We start from the raw sequence: 24,139 nt of genomic DNA on the forward strand, positions 1-24,139 counted from the left end.
TTACAATTTGTCTATTATAGGCTTGGGTTTCCGGAACATTATAATTCTCGGGCTCATTACTCTTCGGGCCAAAATAAAAAATAGAAACCCAATTTCTCGGAACTTGAAGAATAGGAGATGACGATTTTAGGCCTGCGATTTGGGGCCAACCTGTTATCGACTAAAACCAAAACCCCCAAATGTATTCGACCAAAAACGAAATCCCTAAACCTAACAAGTCGTCGCTAGCCATTTTACCTCTGTCAGATTAGTAGCAAGAGGGGAAAATGCACTACCATGCTCCCAATTTGTCCAATACAAGGTAACCGCTGGCTTCTACTCTAGGTTAAGTGCGCATTTTATATTTCCCAGATATATCTAAGTGGTATAATAATTGTTATCTCTTTATTATTTTCCACAGATCTAACTTGTAGAAAATCAAGATTTGTATCCTTTGTTCTTTCCCTAATGTACAAGTTGATCTTTTTTCAATTTAATCCTTTTGGTGTGATTTGTGGCTTGATTTTGTTGTTCTATGTGAGCATTATATTTTCTTCATCATCGTGAGTTTTGTGATTTGTGGCCTACAGTAGTGAAGAAAAAAACCAAGTGTCACCACCAAGGACAACCAATGTGATTGAAAGGGGAAATTGCTCGCCCTTGAGAGCTTTTGAGCGATGATCATATGAAGCGTGGTAAGGTAACTAATATACTTTTCAAATTAGAAGTACTGTCAAATTGTATGTGTTGAAGGTGATGATGATGCGATGATGATGATATATGAGAAATTGGAGTTAAAATTGTATGTGTTTCTCATATGTGCTCATAATTAAGTCTTGGGTTCCTTCTTTGGTTTACTGTTATTAGCTCAAGAATTCTGAGAAATTGGAGTTAATCCTTTGACTTATTTGTCTGTTCATAAATATTATGAGGTTTATTGCAGGTTAGCTATATATACTTCTTAGTTTTCTAAGTTGTAATTAGGAAGTAATCTATGAGGGTTAGTTGAATGAGATATACTTCACCCTTTATGTAATATAAGGGGATGGAAGCCATAAGATCACTAAATGATTTACGGTATGTTGAAGGGTCGATTTTTGTGTAATAATTTTCTAACATTGCATTGCACTCATAGGACCTGCATAAGAGATTAGTTTGGGATAGTCTTTCTGTTTACATACGTTGTTATTAAAACGTCATAGCCAATGCTGGTAGAGGTTGGGAAATGATGTACTGGAATATAAACATAAATTCTGGTAGGGATTTTATAGCGTCTTTGAAAGTTTTGAATGCTTGCTTCTTCCATTTGCCTTAATCTTCTTAATATCTAATTTATTTGTTGTGTTTCTCTATTTTTCTTGTAGTGTCGCAAAAGACGGTTAAGAATGGCTGTACAAACCATAGACAATGATGTTTTGATAATGGACAAAACTTCTGGTGTCGATACAGCTGTTGAAGAAGCACAATGGGCAATAAATTCAGCATATAATCGAGGTAAATTATCGTGCTTATTGTTTCTTATGTTACTTATTCAAAATCATTTTTACTGCTCATGCATGGATTTATGTTCATGTAAGACCAGTGGGTTTTGTTACTTTGAAGATTGATATCTCTATTATTTTGCACATGTATATATCATATATATGGTTACTTTCCTTGATTAGTAGGAGGTGAAGTATTTGACATCACTTTATCAGCATGAAATTACTTTTGGAGTTTACCTGACACTGGTATTTGTTGCAGTCTCGGATAATCGGTTAGCTGCGGGCCTAATCCAACTATGTGGGGTGCCTCTGCCTAAGCCATGGAGAAGCGGGAAAATATTTTTAATGTCTGCACAACATTGTATAAAATCCGAATGAATAGCATTAGTGAAATTTTGAACATTTTCATTTAATATTTGTGAACATGGACCATCAAATAAAATGTATGCTATTTCTAACTTTATAAATTCCTAAAGCAGGTCCAGGGGACCCAAACTTGGCGATGTGTCCCATCAGAAAGCGGCAACTATACAGTTTGTGACATATTAGCGAAAAATCTGAAAATCTAATTTTTTTAAAATACGTATTTTCATAAATACTAACCATTTTATTCACTTTCTACATCTTCATAAAACTCATCTCCTTCCAATATTTTCACTTTCCACATCAAAATCTTGTTTTTTATTCAATTTAATGTCTTTTATATATATATATTTCGTTGCATAATTTCTTTTAGATTAGTCCAAAACCAAAATGTTATAAAATTTTATCCAAAATTTTATTTGAAAATTTTATTCAAAAATGTTATCTTAAATTTTAAATGCTTAGCAAATAGAAAGTATAAACGACTAAAAGCGTTGCCAATCCTATTTTGCATTATGGGTATCAAAATTTCGTCACTAAAGCCCTTAAAACCGCCGCGAAATCTTGAAAATCGCTGTTAAATGTTTTAAACCGTCATTTAAAACTCTACTGGCTACTTTCTGCTGATTAGAGCCTTACTCCTTTTCTTTTCCAGCTGAAATTCATTTTCCGGCTTATACTGCAGGAAATTTAGCAAGCTACAAATCCGAATTTCATTACTATTTCTCCTATCAATATAGAGACTCTTCCGTGTTAAGAAATAACTTGTAAATTTGCTTTTAATATCGCCTACAATCAACTTAGTTAGCATAGGTTTCATGAGTGTATAAAAAATAACTTGAGCTTAAACTTAATTTCCTATTATCAGATTGCAACTGGGTTGATGGTCTGTCAACAATTGGGGGCTAATCAATGGGGTCTATTTCTATGTCAGCATTTTACAAAAAGAATAGCTTGGCCATCTGACACTACTATAATCTTTCTTTCCGATATCTACCACTTCCATGTATCTGTCTGTATCTTTCATCTTTCTGTGTGCAAACCGAATCATTCGCTTAAAGCAGATAATCTTGTTCTACAACTGAAAGCTAAATACTATAGTATTTGAACTATCTCAGGCTTTACTCCCAGACTTGGAACTATAACTATGCTATTCTTCAGGTTCTAAATTCCTACTATGACAGCTCTTTGAATCCTTGTAGCAGCCGTAATGGATAAAGCTGGAAGAAAGCCTCTAATTTTGGTAAATTAGTGCACAGTTTAGTTCTAAGAATCTTCTGAGATAATTAACACCTATTCATACTCAGAAAGTGCAAAGTTTTTCCAATTTATTCTAGGTTTCTGCATCATGAAGAAGGAACACTCCAGCAAAGTGCAACTCTTTGTGGGTAATTCTCATTGAAATTTTGACAGCACAATCCAGCAACCTGCTAGAAGGATCACTCTTCGAAACCACAAGAGTTGTACTGTTATTTTTACAGATGATTAAATTGATTCGTGCCAGAGTGTTTTCTTTGCTTTTATTAATCCCAAAAGATCTGATGCTAATTGTAGATTTGATTAACATCTCTTACAAAAACAAAAGCCATAAGCAAACATAAACAAGAACCAACAAATAAACAAGTAAGAGACAGAGTAACAGACGATTATGAACAAATTTTACAAGAATCATTTGTTACAACAATGTATTAGTTAATCAGAACTACAGTTCAAGGTGAAGAACTTTCAGACACGTGTGTTGTACACTACACCCGTAATTTAAGGTTCAAGATATAAATCATACAGGAGGACGCATCTTGCCAAGAGTAAACCTTGATTTCTCTTTCTTGTCAAGAATTCATACAACGGTAACAAGAGCACACCCTTCAAGGAGACGAGCAATTTCACGATTTCTTATGATTTTAGGTGGTTTATACTGACTAGCGGGTGCTCCATCCCTGATGGCTACCTGTGATAGTCTGTCAAAGCTACCAGGCTTTACAACATATAATAGCAAAGGGCCTGATTCACCTCTCTCTCTCTGGACCCTGTAAATGCCTCCCAAACCATCCTCGAGGGAAGAACAAAACCTCCTTAGAACTACAACTGACTCCTCTATCTTCTCTTGCATAAGTGACAGGCATCCCTCTTCAACTTCTACAAATACCTTCAACTGTTTTGGGCTCAACTCCATGTCTACAAAACTCGCAAACTCTGTAATCTCCATTTCCATTGCATTTCCAAGGTCAAGCTGAAACTTGTGGATTGCAGACATCAATTCCTTCTCAGTTATAATCTCATTGGGCCCTTTGGGTGCTTTCATGACATATTCCACTTGTGGAGATAAATTATAAAAACCAACAACCCTCACTATATCACCCAAATGATACCGGTAAAATCCTCTGTAAGTAGTGACAATGACTTCATACATCTTCCCCACTTCAACACCAGAAATATCGACTGTTTCTTTGCCAGCAGCATCAGTCTTGTTCATATCAAATGGAAGAAACTCAAAATATGCTGCAGTTGGAAGCAAAACAAATCGAGTTTTCTCGGGGGGTTGCATAATATCCAAGTTAATACCCACACAGCATTCTGAGGCAAAATAGTCTCCACCTAAAAGAGGTATCTCTCCTGCATAGTGCTTAAGTTTTGGATAATACTGCTCCATACTTCCAGTAGTAACACACCTAACATAACGAACATTTGGCCATAACTTGCTCACAATCCCACCCCGACTCTTTTCCTCGAAAACTGATCGAACTCTCTTTGCCAAGTCCAGTTGAGGCCCACCAAGAACCTCAACAACAGAATTCCTCATTGCAACATCAGAAATCTCCAAATTCGGGAACCCATGTTCAAGATCATGACATAGCTGCTCCCACTTGGACTCTAGAAGGCAAAACACTTTGATCAAGCCTATGGCATACGGGGCTCGAATACCATCGACTAAATCAAAGCTCCTAATGCCACATAGAAGATGGCAATACATTTGGTGCTCGGCATTGGACCCAAGAATAACTTCCCGGGGACTAACAATAAAGCTAAGCTGAGACCAATTTGCATTGCCACTCTGCAAAGGGTATGTGGAAGCAGCCATAACATTAACACCACCTCTAGTAGTTCTTACATTATCGGCATATATAAACCATAGTATCTTATTGACTGTAGGCCTTGGAGGAAACAACCTAGATACAAAATTTTAAACCAAACCCATCACAAAAAAACCTAAGTTAAATACGAAAATGAAAAACAGAAATCAAGAATTTTGTTAAAAATTATACCTTTTGAGAATTGCGGCACTGCCTTGGTGAGCTATGTAGGAGGCGGCTTGGGAGAGTTTAGAGTCGAAGTAAGGTATCAACTTGGGCCTCGGTGAACTTGTCCCGGAGCTTCAACAACCAAAAAATTATATAAAGGACCAATTTTTCATTTAGATTTGCCATGGCAGAAGAGTGAGATCGAGAGTCAGATTGATGAATATATATATATATATATATGTATGTATGTATGTACCTGTAGAAGAAGCAGACCAGAGGATCGACAGAGAGGAGAGGTTGATGATGATGACGTGGACTGTCGGCCATTTGATTGATGAGGTCAGCGTAGTCATCGTACGAAGACAAGGGCACGGAGCGGCGGAACGTGGCGTCGTCTAGCGGCGCATCGTGGGGTGGGAGGTAAGGCTGGAGATACAACACGGTACCGTTTTGGTCGAGGATGGAGCGGAGTGTGTCCAGCTGGTGACGCGTGGCGTTGCGGGTGGAGTCGTCGAGTTTCAGGAGGAGCTCGTCGTCCGTCATATCGTCCAGTCCAATGAGGCAAAAAGAACAAAGACGGCGCGCTTTTGCTCCAACAGAGGTGACACGTATCTATAAAAACTCAATAATGCCCTTACTATTTTCGTATTTTTGTAGGTAGAAACGACTTTAGCCATTTTTCGTTATTTTCAGTTTGACCCCAAGATTAGCTGTCGTGTAGTGAAATATTTTCCAATTAGGCCCAAATACTCGTTGAACTTTTATATGCTGCCACGTGTCCGCATGTACTCTCCCAGGCCTAGCAAAGAAAAGGTTTTGGACCGTTGAAGAAGCAGAGCAGAGGATCGAGAGAGAGAGAATCGGCGGAATATGGCGGCGTCGGGCTGCTCCATTGATGCCTGCGAAGCTAGAGATGACTGAAGAACGACGCCGTTTTGATCGCGGATAGAAACATGTTGGTAGTTTTAGTAAATGAAAGCAATTAAGCAAATGAAAGAAGTGCAAAACTCATTTCTTGATCAACGACCTGATCATCATCATGATCATCAAGATCATGTTTTTCTTGGTGCGGAGGTTTCGGACTTGACGATGTGTACGGAGATTCTGGGCTCAGAGAGCGGCGATTTCATGGTGGCCGAGACTCTGTGGACGGCGATGGCCGATGAAGACGTCCGATCAGGAATATCGTCGTCTTCTTCTTCAGCATTAAAACTGAGAACGACGTCGTCAATGCTGAGGAAACAGAGGCTGATGAAGAATTTGGCGCCAATGCTGCCATTGCTGTCCACGCTGGACATGTACGGACGGCCAAGATTCACTCTGGAAAGGAAAACGAGGATGATGAGCGACGGACGGCTCTTGATTTCTATAGACAAGGAGCAGCGCCCCAGGGCTGTGCCGCCTAATGGGAAGCGGAGGAGCACTAGTAGTAGTATCAGTAAAAAGCTAGTGCTTTCTTACAATTCAGACTCTGATGATGAAGAAGGTGAAGAAGAAGAAGATGATGATGATCGAGAAGATTCGGAGAAGAAACGAGAGGGTTTATCAAATTGAAAATCTGTACTGTGAAATTAATTGGTGTTAGGTAATTTTGATCTTCTTCAATTCCATAGGAGGATTTGGTAATTTTCAATTTCATAGTAGAAGATTCAAGAAAACGAGGGAGAAATTAGTCTCGTTACGAAATCGTCTCCGTGACGTTCTTGATTTTCTTGATCATCCGGCAGACTTCGCAGTCGCAGAGAGAGATCAGAGGTTGATGAGGAGGAGGGATTTCCCGCCATTATTGTTTACACTGAATGGGAACGGACGGGCAAGATTCGCTATGAAGAAAGTCTGGAGCGATGGACGGCTCTTGATTTTTGTGGAGAATAACTAACCCCCCCGGCTGTTGAAAAACAACCACAAGTAGAAGAAGTTCTGTGATTTACAGTTTTGAATATGAACACAACCAATTGATCGTGCATGACTACTTTACATAATTTGCGATCATCGACTTGTTTAGTTAATTAAGAAATTGGATTGGATTAATTTATACTAGACTGTAGTCTGCAGAAGTAATTACTGTTTTAACTCAAGTTTTCATAACTAGAGCTAAAAACCATGCAAATTGCGAGAACATTTTCAGTGGGGCTGCCGGAATGTGGCACCCCCTTAGAACGGAGTATGATTAGTGTGAGGTTGTGTTGGACCAGATTACAGGATCTTGTTTTTTTATTCATAAGAATATTCAAACAATTCACGTGATCAGACTACGCTATCGAAGATTATATCACGAATTGCAATGCTTAATTAATATAGGGTCTCATTTTTAATTTGCATAGCTTTGAGCACCAATGTCATTTTCTCCTCCACAATGCAATTTGTTTGAATGCCAATAGGGCACCCAACGATTGATCAGAGAGTGATCTATGGACGACACCCAAGGTGTCAACTGGGCTATTGCTGATATAACATGCTCCTCCTACTCATTGATTGCACAAGAAAAATATGATGGTTTGGCAAAGAAAATATGTCTTGCACAATGAAGACAACATTTCCCTTTGCCATAGTTGTTGTTACTTGTACTATACGTTTGGAATTGTATATAAGAACTGAGAAGGGGATGCATTTAATGTGGAAGGTTGATAAGACTAATGGTCAAAGCAGCTCATCTTTCTCAGTCAAAGATTACATTAAATGTCTGGGGTAAAAAAATAGAAAACAAATCAAGAAAATGAAGAACAAAGAAATCACTCTGATAATATATTAACTTTTCACTCTGCTGTACAATTTGGAGAAAAGACAAAATGCTAACCACACCCACCAAATTTCATCTTTTTGTTATTTCATCTGTTGTTCTGTTCCTAATAACCCAAGTAGACAGTAAATCAATCTTCCCATCCTTTAACAAACCAACACTAAATCTAAACTGTAAAAACACAAGTCAATTAACCTATATATTATTTCTGATCATGTCTCTGGAAGTTTCCATATCCCTTTTGATGGAGAAGTAGTGTTTGTTATCTTTGTAACCTTTTGCTTCATTTGCCGCCTTCTGATGTGATCTTCTCCAACACCATTATCCACTTTTATCACATCAACCCTTACTATATGATGATCTGATGTCCCTTTGGAAGAAAACACTGAGTATGACCCTGGAACAAACTTGTAGGGTGAATTAGAAGATGCCAATATGTAATCCACCCTGGTTCCATACTTGCAGGTCCCCTGCACACCTGCATCAAAACATAAATCCAGGCATTTAGAAGGGGATTAATTCGAATTCGTCGACTTTTTTAATTAGGCCTAATTGGGAAGAGAAAAAATAATAATAATAACACTAGGGTACAGGTGGGTTCTTGTACTTTGGCCCTTGGCAATCATAACCACTGATTCATATTCTCCTTCAAAGTCCTTAGCATCTGTATACTGTTTACTCTTCAAGTATCTCATTACTTCAACCTTAGGCCTTGGCTTTCCCATCTCCTCATAATACTGCAGCCAAAGAAAAACAAGGTGATTAATTAACTATATAATCAGTATACATAATTATCATTAGAAACCTCAATTATGTATCACCTTTACAATATCAGTCCATCTTTCTTGAGAGTAGTCTGATTCATCCAAAGAATTGAGACCTCCAGCCAAGATGTGGGGTTCATTGCTAGATTGGATTATAGCATTGATCTGCCTCATCCTCCAGTTCTCATCAAGATGGTCAAGGTGGGTGCAGTGGAAGTTGACTTCTCCTGCTTCAGGAACATCTATGGTGGCCTTTAGGACATTCCTGTGTGTGTGTCATTTTCAAGCACCCAATTTAGTTAATCTTTCTGTCCGATTTTCACTTATTACTAAAAGTGATTTTACATCGGCAATAATCATGATGTTTTCACTGTTAGCAGAAAAATAGAGGACCAACAACAGTTAAAGGCAATGCTGCCTTTTCAAGAAACAGAAAGATGTAAAAGTCTCGTGTATCTTAATCATGCTAATTATTTTATTAACATAACCCACCCATACTGCAGTCCAGTCATACCAATGCACTCCTTACCTAACATTACTTTTTTATACTCCTTAACAGCGATATTTCTCTTTCATTAAAAGGGAGCTTAAGGTTAGCTTGGAGGGTTAAGCCTTGTAAAGTTTGAGTGATATTGACAATCATGGATGGTAAAAGGCTTTTCTATCATCAGATACCTTTCTGAAAAGAGAAACATCGCTAGATATTGAAATATGAGTAAACTAGTACATCTGTAATTCCAAATTTCAAATCCACCAAGTACAATCCTAACCAAGTGCTCTCAAGCGACAGATACATCTGTAAAGTTGGGATTTTATGCAGCATAGAAATGCATTAAGTTTTAGTTCCCCCCGCCCAAAAAAGAAAAAGAAAAAAAGAAAAGCATTAATTTGTGATTCAGAAATCGGGTTGCCAAGGAAATTATATGAAATGAGGTGCAAATTTCCAAGAAAAACTTGGTTAGGATATTCCTCAAAAACTCAGTAAATTTGGAAGCTTTGATTTATCAGCTAAGAACATTGTCAGTGTATTCTGGAAATGAATAATTATCAAGTCTCAGGACAACCCAGAAGATGATACATAAAAAATTGCAAAATTGGTGGACAACTCTGCACAGCACAGCTGTTACTGAGGAGACTCAGATAATAGCAGACCCAGTAAAACACCAAACTTTCTACCAAATATAGTTGAACCAGACAGGCTGTACGGTAATAGAAGCCCATGAACAGATAGATCACAGAATTAATTTAGGACACTGGAATCGATTCCATATGGGCTATTTTTTCTAGCTTTTGAAAAGTTAGCCAAATAATATCAGATTGTATTCTATGATAAAGTTTAGAACTTTAGAATCGCTGATGACTTTATGAAAAAAAAAATATGAAAGTAAACATGTCTTCAACTTTGTTTTGCAAAGTCTGGGACCATAAACTGAGCATTCAATCGAAGAAATTTCCTTGAAAGCACCATCAGAAAAGAGAAAAACAGAGGACATTACTGAATGATGTTAAAGAACCAATTCTATATACAAAGGAAAAGGAGTTGTAATCACCTGAAATCAGTGTCATCAAAGATTTTCTGAACCTTCGACCGCTTAATCGGCCATTTTGATAAGATGGCGTTGCCGTACTCAGGTGCCCAACTTTCAGCAAAAACATAATTCATGCCCAAAGCAGCAGCCAAATCAGACAGAGGCTTCATGGCCTTCTCTTCCTCTGCCTTCACATCTTGCAAAGCCAATATATCAGCATCCAACTCTCTCAGCACATCAAGCACTGTCCTATGGCTTCTATAAAACTCTCCTCCATCTGCTGTGCCATTACCAATATTTGCAGAAAAGCTCACACTTGATGATCTCAGAGGAGCCTTTCCTCTCAGAAGTCTAGTCTTACCACTACTACTTGGACAAGAAGAGTCTTCCTTTCCTCCTCCTTCAGAAAAGTTCAATTGTCTATTTCTCAGTAAAGAAATCTCATTGTCAGGCAAATTGATCGAAACCCGTAACTTGGATTTCACAAACTTCTGTTGCTTAGAGAGATTCTCTGTGTTGTTCATTGAATTGGGATGTAAAGGAGATTGCTTTAAAATACTCTTTGGGCAATCATTTACAGACTTTGCTCGAACGTTAATGTGCCTAACCTTCATACTATCTCCATTTTCATCATCAAAGCTCTCAATTTTCTCACTTTTTGGAACCGCAGGTGCCATTGAGAACAGGGCAGCATTAAAAGTCGCTATCCTTACAGGCCTCTCTGTTTTTAAGTCACCCAATTGACCATTGGGGTGAACTGCCGCCGACCCATTAATGCTAGCTTCATGTCTAGCGTCAAGTTGAGATTTTTTGGAGTTTGTTTTCCCAAATCGCTTGATGACAACTTTGGGCCTGGAGCGGCGGCGAACAGGCCACCGGAGGCGGTGGCAGAGGCGGAGGAGGCTCTTGTTGAGGAATTTGAGCATTGGGAAGAAATGGGGGCACAAAATGGCTGGTTCTGGTTTTTTTGTTGTTGTTGAGAGCATGAGAATGAGAATTTTAAAGGGAAATTGGAGAAAGCTGCAGAGTTGTTTTCAACTCTGGCTCTCTCTGATGGTTGTGTTGTTAGGCATGAATTTTATGGAGGTAGAAGGATAAGTTTAGTGACTTGAAACTTTGTTAGATAGAAGGTGAAAATGTTGAAGGAGTCTTCTAGGAAAAGGGTTGGTGCCACTTGGCAGTCAACTAGGGGTTGAATTAGACTTTAGGGGTTAATGATGATGCATATAGAGTCGTGGAGAGAGAGAGAAGAGGGTGAAATCCTATTCCCAACTGCTCCATACTCTCCAAAGAAACAAAGAAAAATGCATAACTGTATTATTTGTGTATGCCCGGCCTGCTCCTAGCTAGCTAGTGGGTTTATTGGACTTTATATAAATGTCATGTCGTTTGGTTTGGGATTTAAGATTAAGATAATGGAAATGAGTTGTTTAATTAGTGAGGTCCAATAAATAAATAAACAGAGAAAGAAATGTGAATAATTATTTTTGAGAAAGGCAAAAATAAATTAATAAGAAAATTAAGGCCCCCTGCCCGACAACTACAGGCCATGCATGCAAGTAGGATTCTTATTTGGAACGCCACGTCACCTGAAATCCGGCGTATCCAACTCCTATGCAAGCCTAGTGGAGCTGGACTGCTGGAGTCCATTATTTGTCAAATACTGGAAATGAGGTGTTTTATTGTAGGGCCCTATGGGCTCCTCCTCCTCTCATCATCCTCACATATAAAGGCCCATTAATTCTCTGCTGCATACATACAAATACAAAAAACCGATTATTCTTTTTTGGTTAAATAAATATGTTATGTTGTCACACCGTGAATTTAGACTATACATAGATTGATACTCTAACAAAATAACATGTCATTGACGTGAAAAAAAATAACAAAATAACATGTCAGACACGAATCGAAGAGAAATAAAATAGTGAGCATAGAAAAAGCCAAGAGAGTTAGACAACAAATGTTGACAAAAATGGAATCCGCATTCTCCTCTGGAAGATGAAGAATAATAAATGAGGGATATAAATAAAAGAATAGTAGGTGAGTTGGGATTTGTTTATGTCTTTGTGGGGGTGACTTAGTTTTATTTTAGTGCGCGTAGGTCTCTAGCTGGATATGAATCTGATGCATGGGATTTTTGGCAGCTTTTATTTTCTCAGCAAAATGACAGCTCTTATTTTCTCTATTGTTGCCCCACCTCAGCACCTGATCATCATTTTTTGGGCTCTTGGAAGATTGAGATCGGAATATTTTAGTGGCTGTCCTAGTCTCTTAGTGGAATAAGAAACAGTGAGGCCCATAATCTGGAGAGAGAGAGAGAGAGAGAGAGAGAGAGAGAGAGAGAGGTGCAACATGGAATGTTAAAGATGTTGTTTGCTAGAGATGGAAAGTAGGATTAATTTGATTCTTAGCAGAGAGGTCAACTGGCTTCCTGGATTTCAAGACCTACCAGTCTAAGATGAGGTTTTGATCAAACTTTTGAGATTTTTTTGGTCTGTAAGATCAAATCAAACAAGTCTATATACAAATTTATTCTTCAAATATCACGCTGAACATGTAGAGCAGCAATTTTGGGTAGGTAGCATTATATATATACAAGAATGGGCAATCATTTGCCCAATTGTGACCAGATAGAGCTTCCAATTAATGGTGTGCAGAAAGCATGGATATATAATTCTCACATGGGCATTGGCCCGAAGATCTAGAAATTTATGGCAGAAATAATAATGACCCAGAAAATTCATTTATGCAGAAGCCTACCTCATGCCTACAAGGGCCATGCAGCTTTATTAAGGTGAACTTGTGCATTGCCTTCAAATGGTAGAGCAGGTTAAGAAGCAGGTGGTTTCTTGGTTTTGCTTCTTCTTCTTCTAACCATAAAAATAAAAATAAAATTTTGAGGCTTTGAAATATATGTGTGCATGATATGTGTGTGAGAGTGCAAATCACCTTCAAGAAGAAGAGTTTCATGTCGGGATATAGCATGATTAAACAAAAAAGAAGAAAAGAATCGTCGACAGCAGGGTTCGAACCTGCGCGGGCGAAGCCTAACAGATTTCAAGTCTGTCTCCTTAACCACTCGGACATATCGACTTCTTGTTAATTCTGTTCGGCTAATTCACTTATAACTGAATTACTTATTTTTGGAATTGAAGAACACTCACTCAATCAGTATTCAGTCCAGTCCAACAAGATGTGAAATACAGCAGCATTAGGAGATAAAAATTCTTACTTATATGAGTATGAATAGTCTAACCATTAGTTCTTTTTTAAGAAAAGAAAAATCCAGGTTGAAAAGAACCAGAATTAAAGGAATATTGCAGAAGGCATATTTCATATTATGTAAAAAGGTCATCCTACACTTTACAAGGCAACTATGACTCCACAAACTCTTCTCTGTCTATTTCTTTTTGGGGGTGAACCACCTCTATGACCTGTATGACCCAGAAAATAAAAGAAAACAAAATCCACCATAGTAGGAATGAATTTAACTAAAGTTTCCTCCATTGATCCATTCAAATGATTGCTCTCATTATCCAGTCACTATTCTCACTAGAAGGTTTACACACTATGGATGAGCATACTGCACATTGATCCTTCGTTGAATTGGGGTCCTACAAGAAGGGCAGTCCTCCATTCCTTGTTTCTTATGAAGCTCATTGCATTTTGCACAAACAACCTGATGTGCACACGGAAGGAAAACCACTGACATCTCCTCAGATAGGCACATCACACACTCGCGGTCCTGTCTCAAACTTCCAGTCCCAAAATAGTCCTCGGAATTCATTACCCTCTTGATGCTGGTAAAATTTTGGGTTCCCTTTGTTGCCATCACAGTTTTTCTGTCTGACAGGCAACCTCCAAAGCTTCCAGCAGCTCCCCTTCTTAGTGCAGCAATTCTTGAAGAGTCAGACTTCAATTGAAATTCAGATAACTTGCTCTCGAGTTCTTTGATGTCTTCCATATACTTCTGCATATCATTTTCTGCCTTCTGTTTGATCCTATCCTCCTCCACTTTTGCCAAAGATTCACGCTGTTCTCTTTCATTTCTTATGGAGTTAGCATGTGCAAGTAGTTTCTCATTTTCTGTGTTCTCCCGTTTCCATCTAGCCTGTAAAATTTATCATCATTAGTAAGAAATAACAACCAGCACATCACTGGGCCATAAATTTACACCAGCAAAAACTTGAATAGTACCAACTAGTATCACATGTGTGTTGTCTGTCTATTAAATTTTGGTTTTTAAGGTCATAACTAAACCATCCCCAACCCCATCACCCCTTATCGCTTGAGCCAAAGCTCAAGTGGAAATTTTATGTATACAATCGTGTGAACAATTCATGGAAAAAGAAGATTCCTTATTATGCTCAGTGAGAACAATTGTTGACTTAGTAGGATCCCATCACAAGCAAAGATTTTGTTTAAAAACAAGGCCACGACCTTTTCCAGGGACTTAAGACTTGTTCACCAGTATCCCACGAGCGATCCAACTTAACTTGTTTCTGAAAGGTAACTTTTACATCCACGTTGAAGAAGCATACCTCGATTTGATGATGGACACTTTTTGCCTTGCCTAGATCCTGTTGAAGTGAAGCCACCTTCTTCTTTTCTGTTTCAAGCTTCTCCTGCAATGAGCTTATCTCCCCCTCCCATGCCTGGGCCCTTTTCAGTGATCTCTGCTCTTGGTCTAATGCATCCAGGTGACGTCTTGCTTTCTCCAAAGCTATTTTTTTGGCAGCAAGCAACTTCTTTTTCAGAGTGGAATTCTCCACCTCAAGCCTACAGATATTAGAGTTAGCTCTCTCAACCTGGCCAGTTGCATTGTTCAAGGCATGCTCCAACTCAGATAGCCTCTTCATGGTGTTCTCCTCCAACATTTGTTTCTCCTTCTTAAATTGCTCCGCTTCTTCCTTCTCTTGCCTCAGTGTTTTAAGTTCGGGCAGTTCCTTACTAAGCCTACGAGAAACCTGCATTACCTTCTCATTGGCCCACTTAGTCCAGCCTTGTAGCTCATTCTGCAGCTCCTCCAGCCTAGGAACTAGCTTCAAAATCAGCTCATCCTTCTCATCTTGTGGTACATACTTTCCTAGAGACTTATCATATGGAATGCCAGCACAGTAATCAAGAATCTTGGGGGATTCGGAGGTGCAAACTGGGGTCTTAGGTCCAGATATCTCTTCCAACCCAGATTTCTGGGAAAACTTGGTATCTGCAGAAGGCAAGGAAGATATGGTACCTTTTTCAGGTACTGTTGATGAGCAACCTGTTGCAGGTGAAGCAGATGGACTACAGGTTGAAGCATGATGCCTTCCATCTGATGAAGGGATGGTGGCTCCACCTTGAGCACTTGACTTTGAGGAACCAACTGTTGTACGTGCTCCAGGAAGTTCAGGCGGAGGCTTCATCCTCTTCTCCACAAAGAAACCACCAACTGTGACTTTCCCTGACTTGAAGCCTCCTTTTGATCCATAAGCCCTGTAATTTCTCTCCATATGGAAGGACTTCCTCCGAAGTGCTGCTAATTCTTTCTTGGTGCGCCATTTTCGAACGGCTCCTGACTTTTCTTCAGAGGTACATGTTTGAGATTTGTTTTGCATATATTCCTCAGTGAAGCCTAAGCATTTTTCAAGACTATCAAGCATAGATGACAAACTGTCTTTCTCAGGGGTTAGCCCTCCAGGCGCATGAGAATGTTTGGAGTTGGGCACGTTAGGGAAACTTCCAAATTTGAGTGCTTCAGTCGAATTGTTTTGAGGAGCTCTCTCTTGAGCATGGGAGAGTGGAGGCATTGAGGAATTTGCTTGGTTGGGATTGGGATTTGGATGGATGGTTTCAAAGCTAGTTGCCTCTGATCTTAATTGGGTAGAGGAAGAATCAGAGGAGCTCTCTCTTGAGGATTCTTCAAAACCAATAGCAGTTAATGGATCTCCTTCCGATGTACAGGCTTGCAAAATGTTTAAGTCACAGATCAACAGCCACCACATTGCTTCCGCAACTGATAAGGATGGCCTCACCTCCCTAAGCACACTGATCATTTCTAGCATTGTGTACTCCACCAGGTGCTGTAAATTACCAAACTCATTATCTCTTGAAGCATCAAAACCCTTCCCTTTGTTGAGAAATTCCAGAGTATCATTAACAATATTTGATAGAGGGTCTTTACTGCCAATATAAAGGCCGCCTCTGGAAACAGCCTTTTCAGAAACCTCCTCACTGTACCCGCATTCAGCAACCTGCTTAACTGCACTCTGGAAAATTGCTTGCAAATAAGACAGCAACAGTTCTTCCAGCTGACACACAATGGGATCATCCCAATCTGTACATTCAAAGGCTCCCGCTTCCATTTCTTCTTTGGGCTGAACCACCCCAGCATCCACTGACACATTGTCACTCAATTTTGGACACATTTCTGGAGATAATTCGCACTGAGGGAATACAGTTAGGGGAGAACCGGGGTCAGTTGTATTCTCCAGAGAAGGGTCAACTAATTTTCTCTTGTTCTTACTTCCTTTTCTTAAGGATTCCCCTTGGTTGCTAGCAGTACCACTATTGACCATTTTTTTCATACTATGAACAACAAGAACTAACTTCACAATATCACCAGTCGACTCTAAATCAGTAAACCCTATACACGAAAACAAAAAAAACAAAAAAAACAAAAAGTGAGAATTTTACAGAAATGATCGAACAAACATTGTCAAAAGGGAAGCCATATTCTCAAACATTCGCAGATACAATATGTAAACAAAAAAATTGTGACTTATCAAGGAAAGTAATCATAAACAACAAGATAGGCATTCGTCATTCTTCAAATGAAATTAACAAGAAATACTAGAAAATTTCATAACTGAGCTACTAAGAGACGAGGGCAAATAGGCACAATAAGCACTCTCCTGTTAAAAAAGCACTTAAATTGTTCAAAAGCAGACACGCCCATGTATGAAAGCTGGAGAACAAACAGATTATAAGCGCACCCAGACCCAGTTAGCTAAAACCAGCAAATAGCCCATAACGCATGCAGCCACACAAGTCCAACTGCTCAAATACCAAGACATCACCGACAAACCATTGCTTCAAAAACATCAGAAAGTTGATGCCCATTTCACAAAACCACCAAAAGTTGATCCTCGTGGTTACAAAATCTTAAATAGATAGAGCAAAAAATAAGAACGAACCCAAATGAAGAAAAATATTAAATTTTTTCTTATACCCACAATCAAATAGAGACGTACCAGGCGAAAGCTGAGGTTTCTGTGAAGCCAATAAAAACTTCGACGTAACGTTAATGGCGAGGAGAAAGTTAAGGGGCAATGGCTCCCATTCTGCTACGAGAGAGCAATGCGTGAAGCTTCTTCAGAGCCTGCTGCTGTGTTTGCGCCTCACTGGCTCACTCTTGGGTTTTGGGGATGGTTTTACATATACGGAAGCCACATAGGCAAATGAAAACTGGCCCTGCTTTGCACTTGGCCTCTTGGCCCAATTTGGCTTTATAAGGACAACTTATACAAAGATTAGGGACCTTAAACCATTTTCCCTCCTACCTTCAATTCTTGAGATGCACTAATCTCAACCATTCAATCAATATCCCCACTTGAATTCACTTTAATGGATGGCTTGGATTTGCACACTAATTGTAGTAATAGCAGAGGACTTGAAAACATTTAATTTCATCATTAGGTACATGCAACTGACCCAATTTAGGGCTAAATAGGGTGAGTAGTTCTAGTATATTGTTGAGTAATAAAAGGTAGGTATAGGAGTTTTGGTATGTTAATAAATAAAATGGATTTATAATCCATTTTGCACTTGTATACTGAGCTTTGGTATCGATATCGGTTGATAAAAGTGTACATTTTATTAATGATTACAAAGAAGTTCACGTTTACCCATGTCGCACTTATTTAGTTCAATCAATTATCAAAATCTAACATAGATTAGTATGATATTTTCCTTCGTAGCAATGTATAAAACACCTACACCCAATTTTTTTTATTTTAGTATAAGTGATTGTCTAAGCTACAGAGGATAGAGATTTCTCACACATACGCACACACTACTATAATGTCGTGGGGATTCAATCTTGAGACTTTTGGTATGCAAATCAATACTATTTTGTATTGAGCTACCCGTTGGCACCACACCCAAATTTAAGCACATAGATTAGTCTGATTTTATCCCCTATAGCAATTCACACAAAGACAATTTTAGAAAGTAAAAAGGCGAGTTCCTTTTGCTGATTTTCATATCCATATAAGTCCATATGCTAGAATTAAATTGCATTTATTACCCATGAAAAAGAACAAAAGGCAATAACTGAAATTAAGGGAATCCAACTCCTAGTTAAAATAGGGAACTGATTATTTTGTTGGTTTATGGAGTGTTTGTTGACTTATTTAATTTATTTATAATCAGAATTGTAAAACATCCAACATGTTGGTATACCGTTTAATGTTTATTTATATATATAATTTTTTTTTTTGGTGGAGAAATATTTGTATAATATTTATTTGTTACTTGTTACTTATTAGTGGTTGTTTTAGCGATTTCATAATGGAAAATTCATTTAATGTTTTATTTTCTGAGGCCCAATCCTAATCAAAATAATATATCTAACTAGGGGGAGTTTCTACAATGAGAAGTTAAAGTGAGGAGACCGATCCGACCGTCAAAACATTTAAAATATTTAAGTCCCATGATTTCTTTACATTTGTTGATGGTGAGATTTGACCTCATCAAATAATCTCCTCACTTTAAAACCTCAATATAGTCTTTCCGTCTAACTAGGTCATTTGGTTTTATTAGTGTTCTAATACGAGGCCCAATTGAAAGCCCATCTCTTCCTTTGTTTTTCCCATCAACAAAAGCCCAGGCCCAAGTCTAACATGGGCCGTCTCCAGCCCCTCCCTGCGACCTATCATGATTCATCTTCTTCAATCCTCATCTCGCCACCCCAAAATCTGAGCCACCATCATCATCTCGTCCCGGACCTTGGAGATTCTAAAATGGCGTTTTTTTTCGGGGTCAAAATCACCCAGGCCGCCTAGCTCCTAGTCGCCGCCTAGGCCGATTTTTCAAACACTGCCTCAACATCAGAAACCTCCGCAGAAAATAGTATATTCTTATAGCTTCCTGATGCTACTTCCTTGCCTAAAATCCTTGAAAAACTTCCTCATAGGAAATCATGCCCGCCCACCCGAAAGCCATTGTTCATGAATAATTTCTACATTCATTTCCTTGCACTAGTCTAGGGAAGAAAACATGTGGTGCATTTCTTTCTTGACAGAGAAAAGCAATTAAAACACTTGAAATAAGCAAACTGACGTTGATCCCAATCTAGTTCAGTCAGTTTCTGCCAGTGCCAACCAAGCAGGCAATTCTCTCAAGAAAAAAAAACATGCGTTCATGGCAGAACCAGTTACAGTGAGCTATAACTTGCCAATGTCATCAAAGGGAGGCCCTACAACAACATACTAAAATGATGAATTCCCTACCCTCCATAAAAGATTATTCCAAACTGGATGCTTATTATATTACACCCAAGGGGAAAAAAGTGAGAACCCAGATACCATTTTTAAAAGAAAATCCTATATACGAAGGCATATCCGCTTCAGATTTCGACTTTGCAAGCCCAAAGGTTATGGAAGACACTATCCCTGAGATTGTCGGTAAAAAGGGTTCTGGTAGCAGCTACAAAAAAATGAGACCTCTGAAGGATGAGGTGGAGACGGGCAGTGTATGAGTAGTGTATGTTGAAAGATCACAGGTGAAAATTTTGTTAGGAGGTTTTGTCTTGTGTGGAAATGATGTATGTTTGTCCGTACTGATATCATGTTGGAATTTTGATGCTCCAGCCGCACTTGTGTTCTTTGTATTTCTGTTTGTTCACTTCACTAACGAAGACGATTTGAGGAGAGTCGCGCAATGTCATTCACATAGATTGAACTTGGGTCGATTTCGGAAAAATGATACTTGTAGAGAGTTGCATTGGTTGAATTTCCATCGTATTTTTTGTTTTCTTCGGTAATTGGTTTTAAGCATATTTCATTTCACAAACCGTTTGAGTAGGGGGGAGGGGTGTGGCAAGGCAACAATATATTCAAGTGAAGTCATTACAATGGTGACATGACATGGTTTGTCCGACTGATACCTATACATCCTGTGTTTTTGAAGGAAAAGGAACAGAAATCTACTGGAAAATATAATATTGTTGTATGGCTTTTCTCCAACTTGTATTGAACTATATACATGATAAATCAAAATCATCTTGAAATACAACATGTGCACATGTAACCACTATCCCTTCTGTGATTATGCAAAGCTATGCTAAAAATGTTGAGCTCTGTGCGTAAGGATACATGGAAACCAGAGGTCCTCTGGCTGCCGGAGTTTTGCATGGCTGCCGAAAGAATTTTGTTTTGTATTTCTTCGAATATAACTAGGTATCAGTATCTGAATTTCCGATATGTATAATGGGTGTTAGTCAAACCTAATGTCAATGTTAAACCTAGTTGAGTCCTTGTCAACTGGAGGTAGTATGTCTAGTCAGGTTTTGTGTTTTCGAGCAGCATGTGCGGTGACCTGTAAATCTTCATCAGCGTCCAATAAAGGACCTCTTCAACTCCAAGCTCACACTCTGCTCTTGCAGCATACATATCCTCACAAATGGCTATCAACCTATACAATAAAAGAGCCATATAAGTTTCAGGAAAATATTACTCTTATTGATACTTGGTTTGGAAAATGAAAGATTAGAAGGAAGGACCAAAGCAAAGTTGCCTTACCTATCACAGGAAGGAAGGTTCTCATAGGGGATTCTCATTCTTAAGTCAGAGCATTGAAGTCTGATAAAGCCGCCAACAGCAAGAACAAATGTTATGTAGGGACCCCAGATGTTGAACTTGCTAAGGGTGTCACCAAGAATACCCTCTGAAGTAACATTGATGTCATGGAAGGACCACCAGTCGTAATTAGCACGATTTATGACAAGATCCGCATTAACAAAATTATCCTGTAAATCAATAGTATTCCATCATTTCAACAAAAAACTGCTATGAAAATTACTGCAGGGACATGAGCCTCTGTGTAATCCGTGTACGTATGATTTCAATCAAACATCTCTCTCTTTCTCTCACTCTCTCACCTGAAACCAAGAGCTCAAATTGATAACAAAATTTGATATATAGAACTCACGTTAGTTAAAGATGTAACTGAGAGAGAGGCCCAATTTAAAGCCCATCTCTCCTTCTGTTTTTCTCATCAACACGAGCCGAGGCCCAAGTCTAGCACGAGCCGTCTTCCAGCCCTCCCCGCGACCTCTCATCTTCTTCAATCCTCATCTAGCCACCCCAAAATCTGAACCACCATCATAATCTCGTCCCTGACCTTGGAGATTCGGAAATGGCGTTCTTTTTTTCTGGGTCAGACCCGCCCAAGCCGCCTAGGCGCCGGCCCAGGCCGATTTTTCGAACACTGCCTGATCATCAGAAACCTCTCCAGGAAATAGTATATTCTTATAGCTCCCAAAATCTGAGCCACCATCATCATCTCGTCCCGGACCTTGGAGATTCCAAAATGGCGTTTTTTTTCTGGGTCAGACCCTCCCAGGCCGCCTAGGCGGCCGCCTAGCGCCTAGTCCCCGCCTAGGCCGATTTTTCGAACACTACCTGATCATCAGAAACCTCCGCTGAAAATAGTACATTCTTATAGCTTCCTGATGCTAATTCCTTGCCAAACTCCTTGAAAAACTTCCTCATAGGAAATCATGCCCGCCCACCCGAAAGCCATTGTTCATGAGTAATTTCTGCATTCATTTCCTTTCACTAGTCTTGGGAAGAAAACATGTGGTGCATTTCTTTCTTTACAGAGAAAAACAATTAAAACACATGAAATAAGCAAACTGACGTTGATCCCAATCTATTTCATTCAGTTTCTGCCAGTGCAAACCAAGCAGACAATTCTCTCAAGAAAAGAAAACATGCGTTCATGGCAGAACCAGTTACAGTGAGCAATAACTTGCCAACGTCATCAGAGGGAGGCCCTACAACAACATACTAAAATGATGAATTCCCTACCCTCCATAAAACAATCACCATCCGAAAAAGACAAATGCAGACAAGTATACTATCTTCCTGGACAATCATTTTTGAAGATGCAGAGCTTGAAAATCTTGTTAGATACCCAGCACTGCATGCATGGCCCGTATACTCGGCTGACTGCCGTTAAACGCAGACCTAAGCACGCAGACTTTGCTGTTTGTGGACTGAACTGCCCCTCCACGACTAAATTGACCAACTTGAAATGACAGGGACCAACGTGTTAAAAGTGGAAAGTGAGGGTTTAAGCACACGCTACCATTCGTCTTCCGAGCCACCACCACTGCGCCTTCACCTTTCTCGCTCTCTCTCATGGCTACCGCTACTCCAGCTAAGCGAGTTGGCACTCACAATGGCAGCTTCCACTGCGACGAAGCCCTCGGCTGCAAGGTCTACAAGTTAGTTAATTAGCATCCTAGTTCCTTCGGGTTCTGGTTGATAGATTGCTTCGAGTCACTGTGATATATTGGTATCTTAATTTAGTGTTTTAAAAAGCTTTCCCCACACAAATGCATGAATTTGCTTTTGTAATTTTTCTGACCCTGTGGTATTTGTGAATTGTGGCACTGTCATATGTGTGCTGGGGGTCTTATTCAAACATTTGGGCTGCCTGTATTAGGCTAGGCACTGAAGCAGATCAAGTTTATCTGTATTAGCAAAGCAGATGTGCTTTGAAGTGCTTAATCAGTTGTTTTGTTGTGGTTTGTCCTTAGCAAAGAGAAATGTGTGAGGGAGAAGCGAGATATACGAGAACATGCTAAGCGTTCCATTTGTGCACAATATTTTCGTAGAAAACTGTATGAAATAACTTGCTGCTGTGGGGGCAATGGCTCCCATTCTGCTATGAGAGAGCAATGCGTGAAGCCTCTTCAGTGCCTGCCTGCTGCTTTGTTTGCGCCTCACTGACTCACTCTTGGGTTGGGCGGGATGGTTTTACACATAAAGAAACCACATAGCCAAATAAAAACTGGTCCTGCTTTGCACTTGCCGTCTTGGCCCAATTTCCCTCCTACCTGTTTAATTTAATTCAACTTCAATTCTTGAGATGCACTAATCTCAACCATTCAATCAATATCCCGACTTGACTTCACTTTAATGGATGGCTTGGATTTGCACACTAATTGTAGTAATAGCAGAGGACTCCAAAACATTTAATTTCATCATTAGGTATATGCAACTGACCCAATTTAAGGCTAAATCATACGGTGAGTAGTTCTAGTGCATTGTTGAGTAATAAAAGGTAGGTATAGGAGTTTTTGTAGGTTCATAAATAAAATGGATTTATAACATGTCACTCACACCCCAAATTTAAGCACATAGAGTCTGATCTTATCCCCTATAGGAATCCACACAAAGAAAAATTTAGAGCATCTGCAACCGATATGTCAAACGTACCACATAGACATTTAACAGCTAGAAATAACATCTCACATCATTCCCACCGATATGTCAAAGCTGATGTGGAATGAAGGCTGGAGGTTGAGATGCTATTTTTGACATCTCAAAAACAAGATGTCAAATGAATATTTTATTATTTTTTCTTTTCTTTTCTTTTTAATTAAAAATAAATCAACACTAAAATGTAATAAAATAATAATTTAATTTGACGTATTTGGTGGAGTGTAAAGCTGTGTAAGATATGAAATTGCCACATCAGCTATCAAATTTAAATTTAATGTTTGGTATTTGACATCTCCCTTAGAGATGCTCTTAGAGGATCTCCAACCGATGTGTCAAAAGTGCCACATGGACATTTAACGGCTAGAAATAACATCTCACATCACTCCAACCGATGTGTCAAAGCTAATGTGGAATAAAGGCTGGAGGTTGAGATGTTATTTTTGACACCCAAAAGCAAGATGTCAAATGAATATTTTATTATTTTTAAAGATAGTTGGTTGTTACTTTTATTTATTATTTTCCTTTTTATATTATTTTTCTTCTTT

General features: G+C 39.0%; 3 protein-coding genes, 1 long non-coding RNA gene and 1 other non-coding gene across 6 annotated transcripts; 1 reads left to right on the plus strand and 4 right to left on the minus strand.

The window, feature by feature from the left end:
- Positions 1-87: 87 nt before the first annotated feature.
- LOC103333820 (uncharacterized) lies at positions 88-1,876 on the plus strand. 2 transcript variants are annotated; one of them, XR_016127685.1, is made up of 5 exons: positions 88-301; positions 401-449; positions 570-679; positions 1,344-1,473; positions 1,723-1,876. It is a non-coding gene; the product is annotated as an uncharacterized LOC103333820 (long non-coding RNA). The 2 variants fall into 2 exon arrangements; XR_514228.3 differs by lacking the exon at positions 401-449 and having other exon boundaries at positions 95-301.
- A 1,586-nt stretch (positions 1,877-3,462) lies between these two features.
- On the minus strand, positions 3,463-5,650 carry LOC103333819 (putative indole-3-acetic acid-amido synthetase GH3.6). The gene is made up of 3 exons (XM_008236710.2): positions 5,322-5,650; positions 5,090-5,197; positions 3,463-4,993 (listed from the first exon to the last, which is right to left on the minus strand). Exons 1-3 carry the CDS (start codon positions 5,606-5,608, stop codon positions 3,664-3,666), a joined length of 1,725 nt encoding a protein of 574 aa, XP_008234932.2. The 5' UTR covers positions 5,609-5,650; the 3' UTR covers positions 3,463-3,663.
- A 2,132-nt stretch (positions 5,651-7,782) lies between these two features.
- Positions 7,783-11,380, minus strand: LOC103333818 (DNAse I-like superfamily protein). The gene is made up of 4 exons (XM_008236708.2): positions 10,120-11,380; positions 8,627-8,834; positions 8,413-8,542; positions 7,783-8,283 (listed from the first exon to the last, which is right to left on the minus strand). Exons 1-4 carry the CDS (start codon positions 11,082-11,084, stop codon positions 8,018-8,020), a joined length of 1,569 nt encoding a protein of 522 aa, XP_008234930.2. The 5' UTR covers positions 11,085-11,380; the 3' UTR covers positions 7,783-8,017.
- A 1,732-nt stretch (positions 11,381-13,112) lies between these two features.
- On the minus strand, positions 13,113-13,194 carry TRNAS-UGA (transfer RNA serine (anticodon UGA)). The gene has a single exon. It is a non-coding gene; the product is annotated as a tRNA-Ser (tRNA).
- A 213-nt stretch (positions 13,195-13,407) lies between these two features.
- On the minus strand, positions 13,408-17,526 carry LOC103333817 (RING/U-box superfamily protein). Its single transcript, XM_008236707.3, has 3 exons — positions 17,334-17,526; positions 14,643-16,726; positions 13,408-14,212 (listed from the first exon to the last, which is right to left on the minus strand). The coding sequence occupies exons 2-3, from the start codon at positions 16,665-16,667 to the stop codon at positions 13,670-13,672; spliced, it is 2,568 nt and encodes an 855-aa protein (XP_008234929.3). The 5' UTR covers positions 16,668-16,726; positions 17,334-17,526; the 3' UTR covers positions 13,408-13,669.
- Positions 17,527-24,139: the final 6,613 nt, after the last annotated feature.

This window comes from Prunus mume, linkage group LG6 (genome assembly GCF_029339155.1).
Source record: "Prunus mume cultivar Tortuosa linkage group LG6, ASM2933915v1, whole genome shotgun sequence".
NCBI lineage: Eukaryota > Viridiplantae > Streptophyta > Magnoliopsida > Rosales > Rosaceae > Prunus > Prunus mume.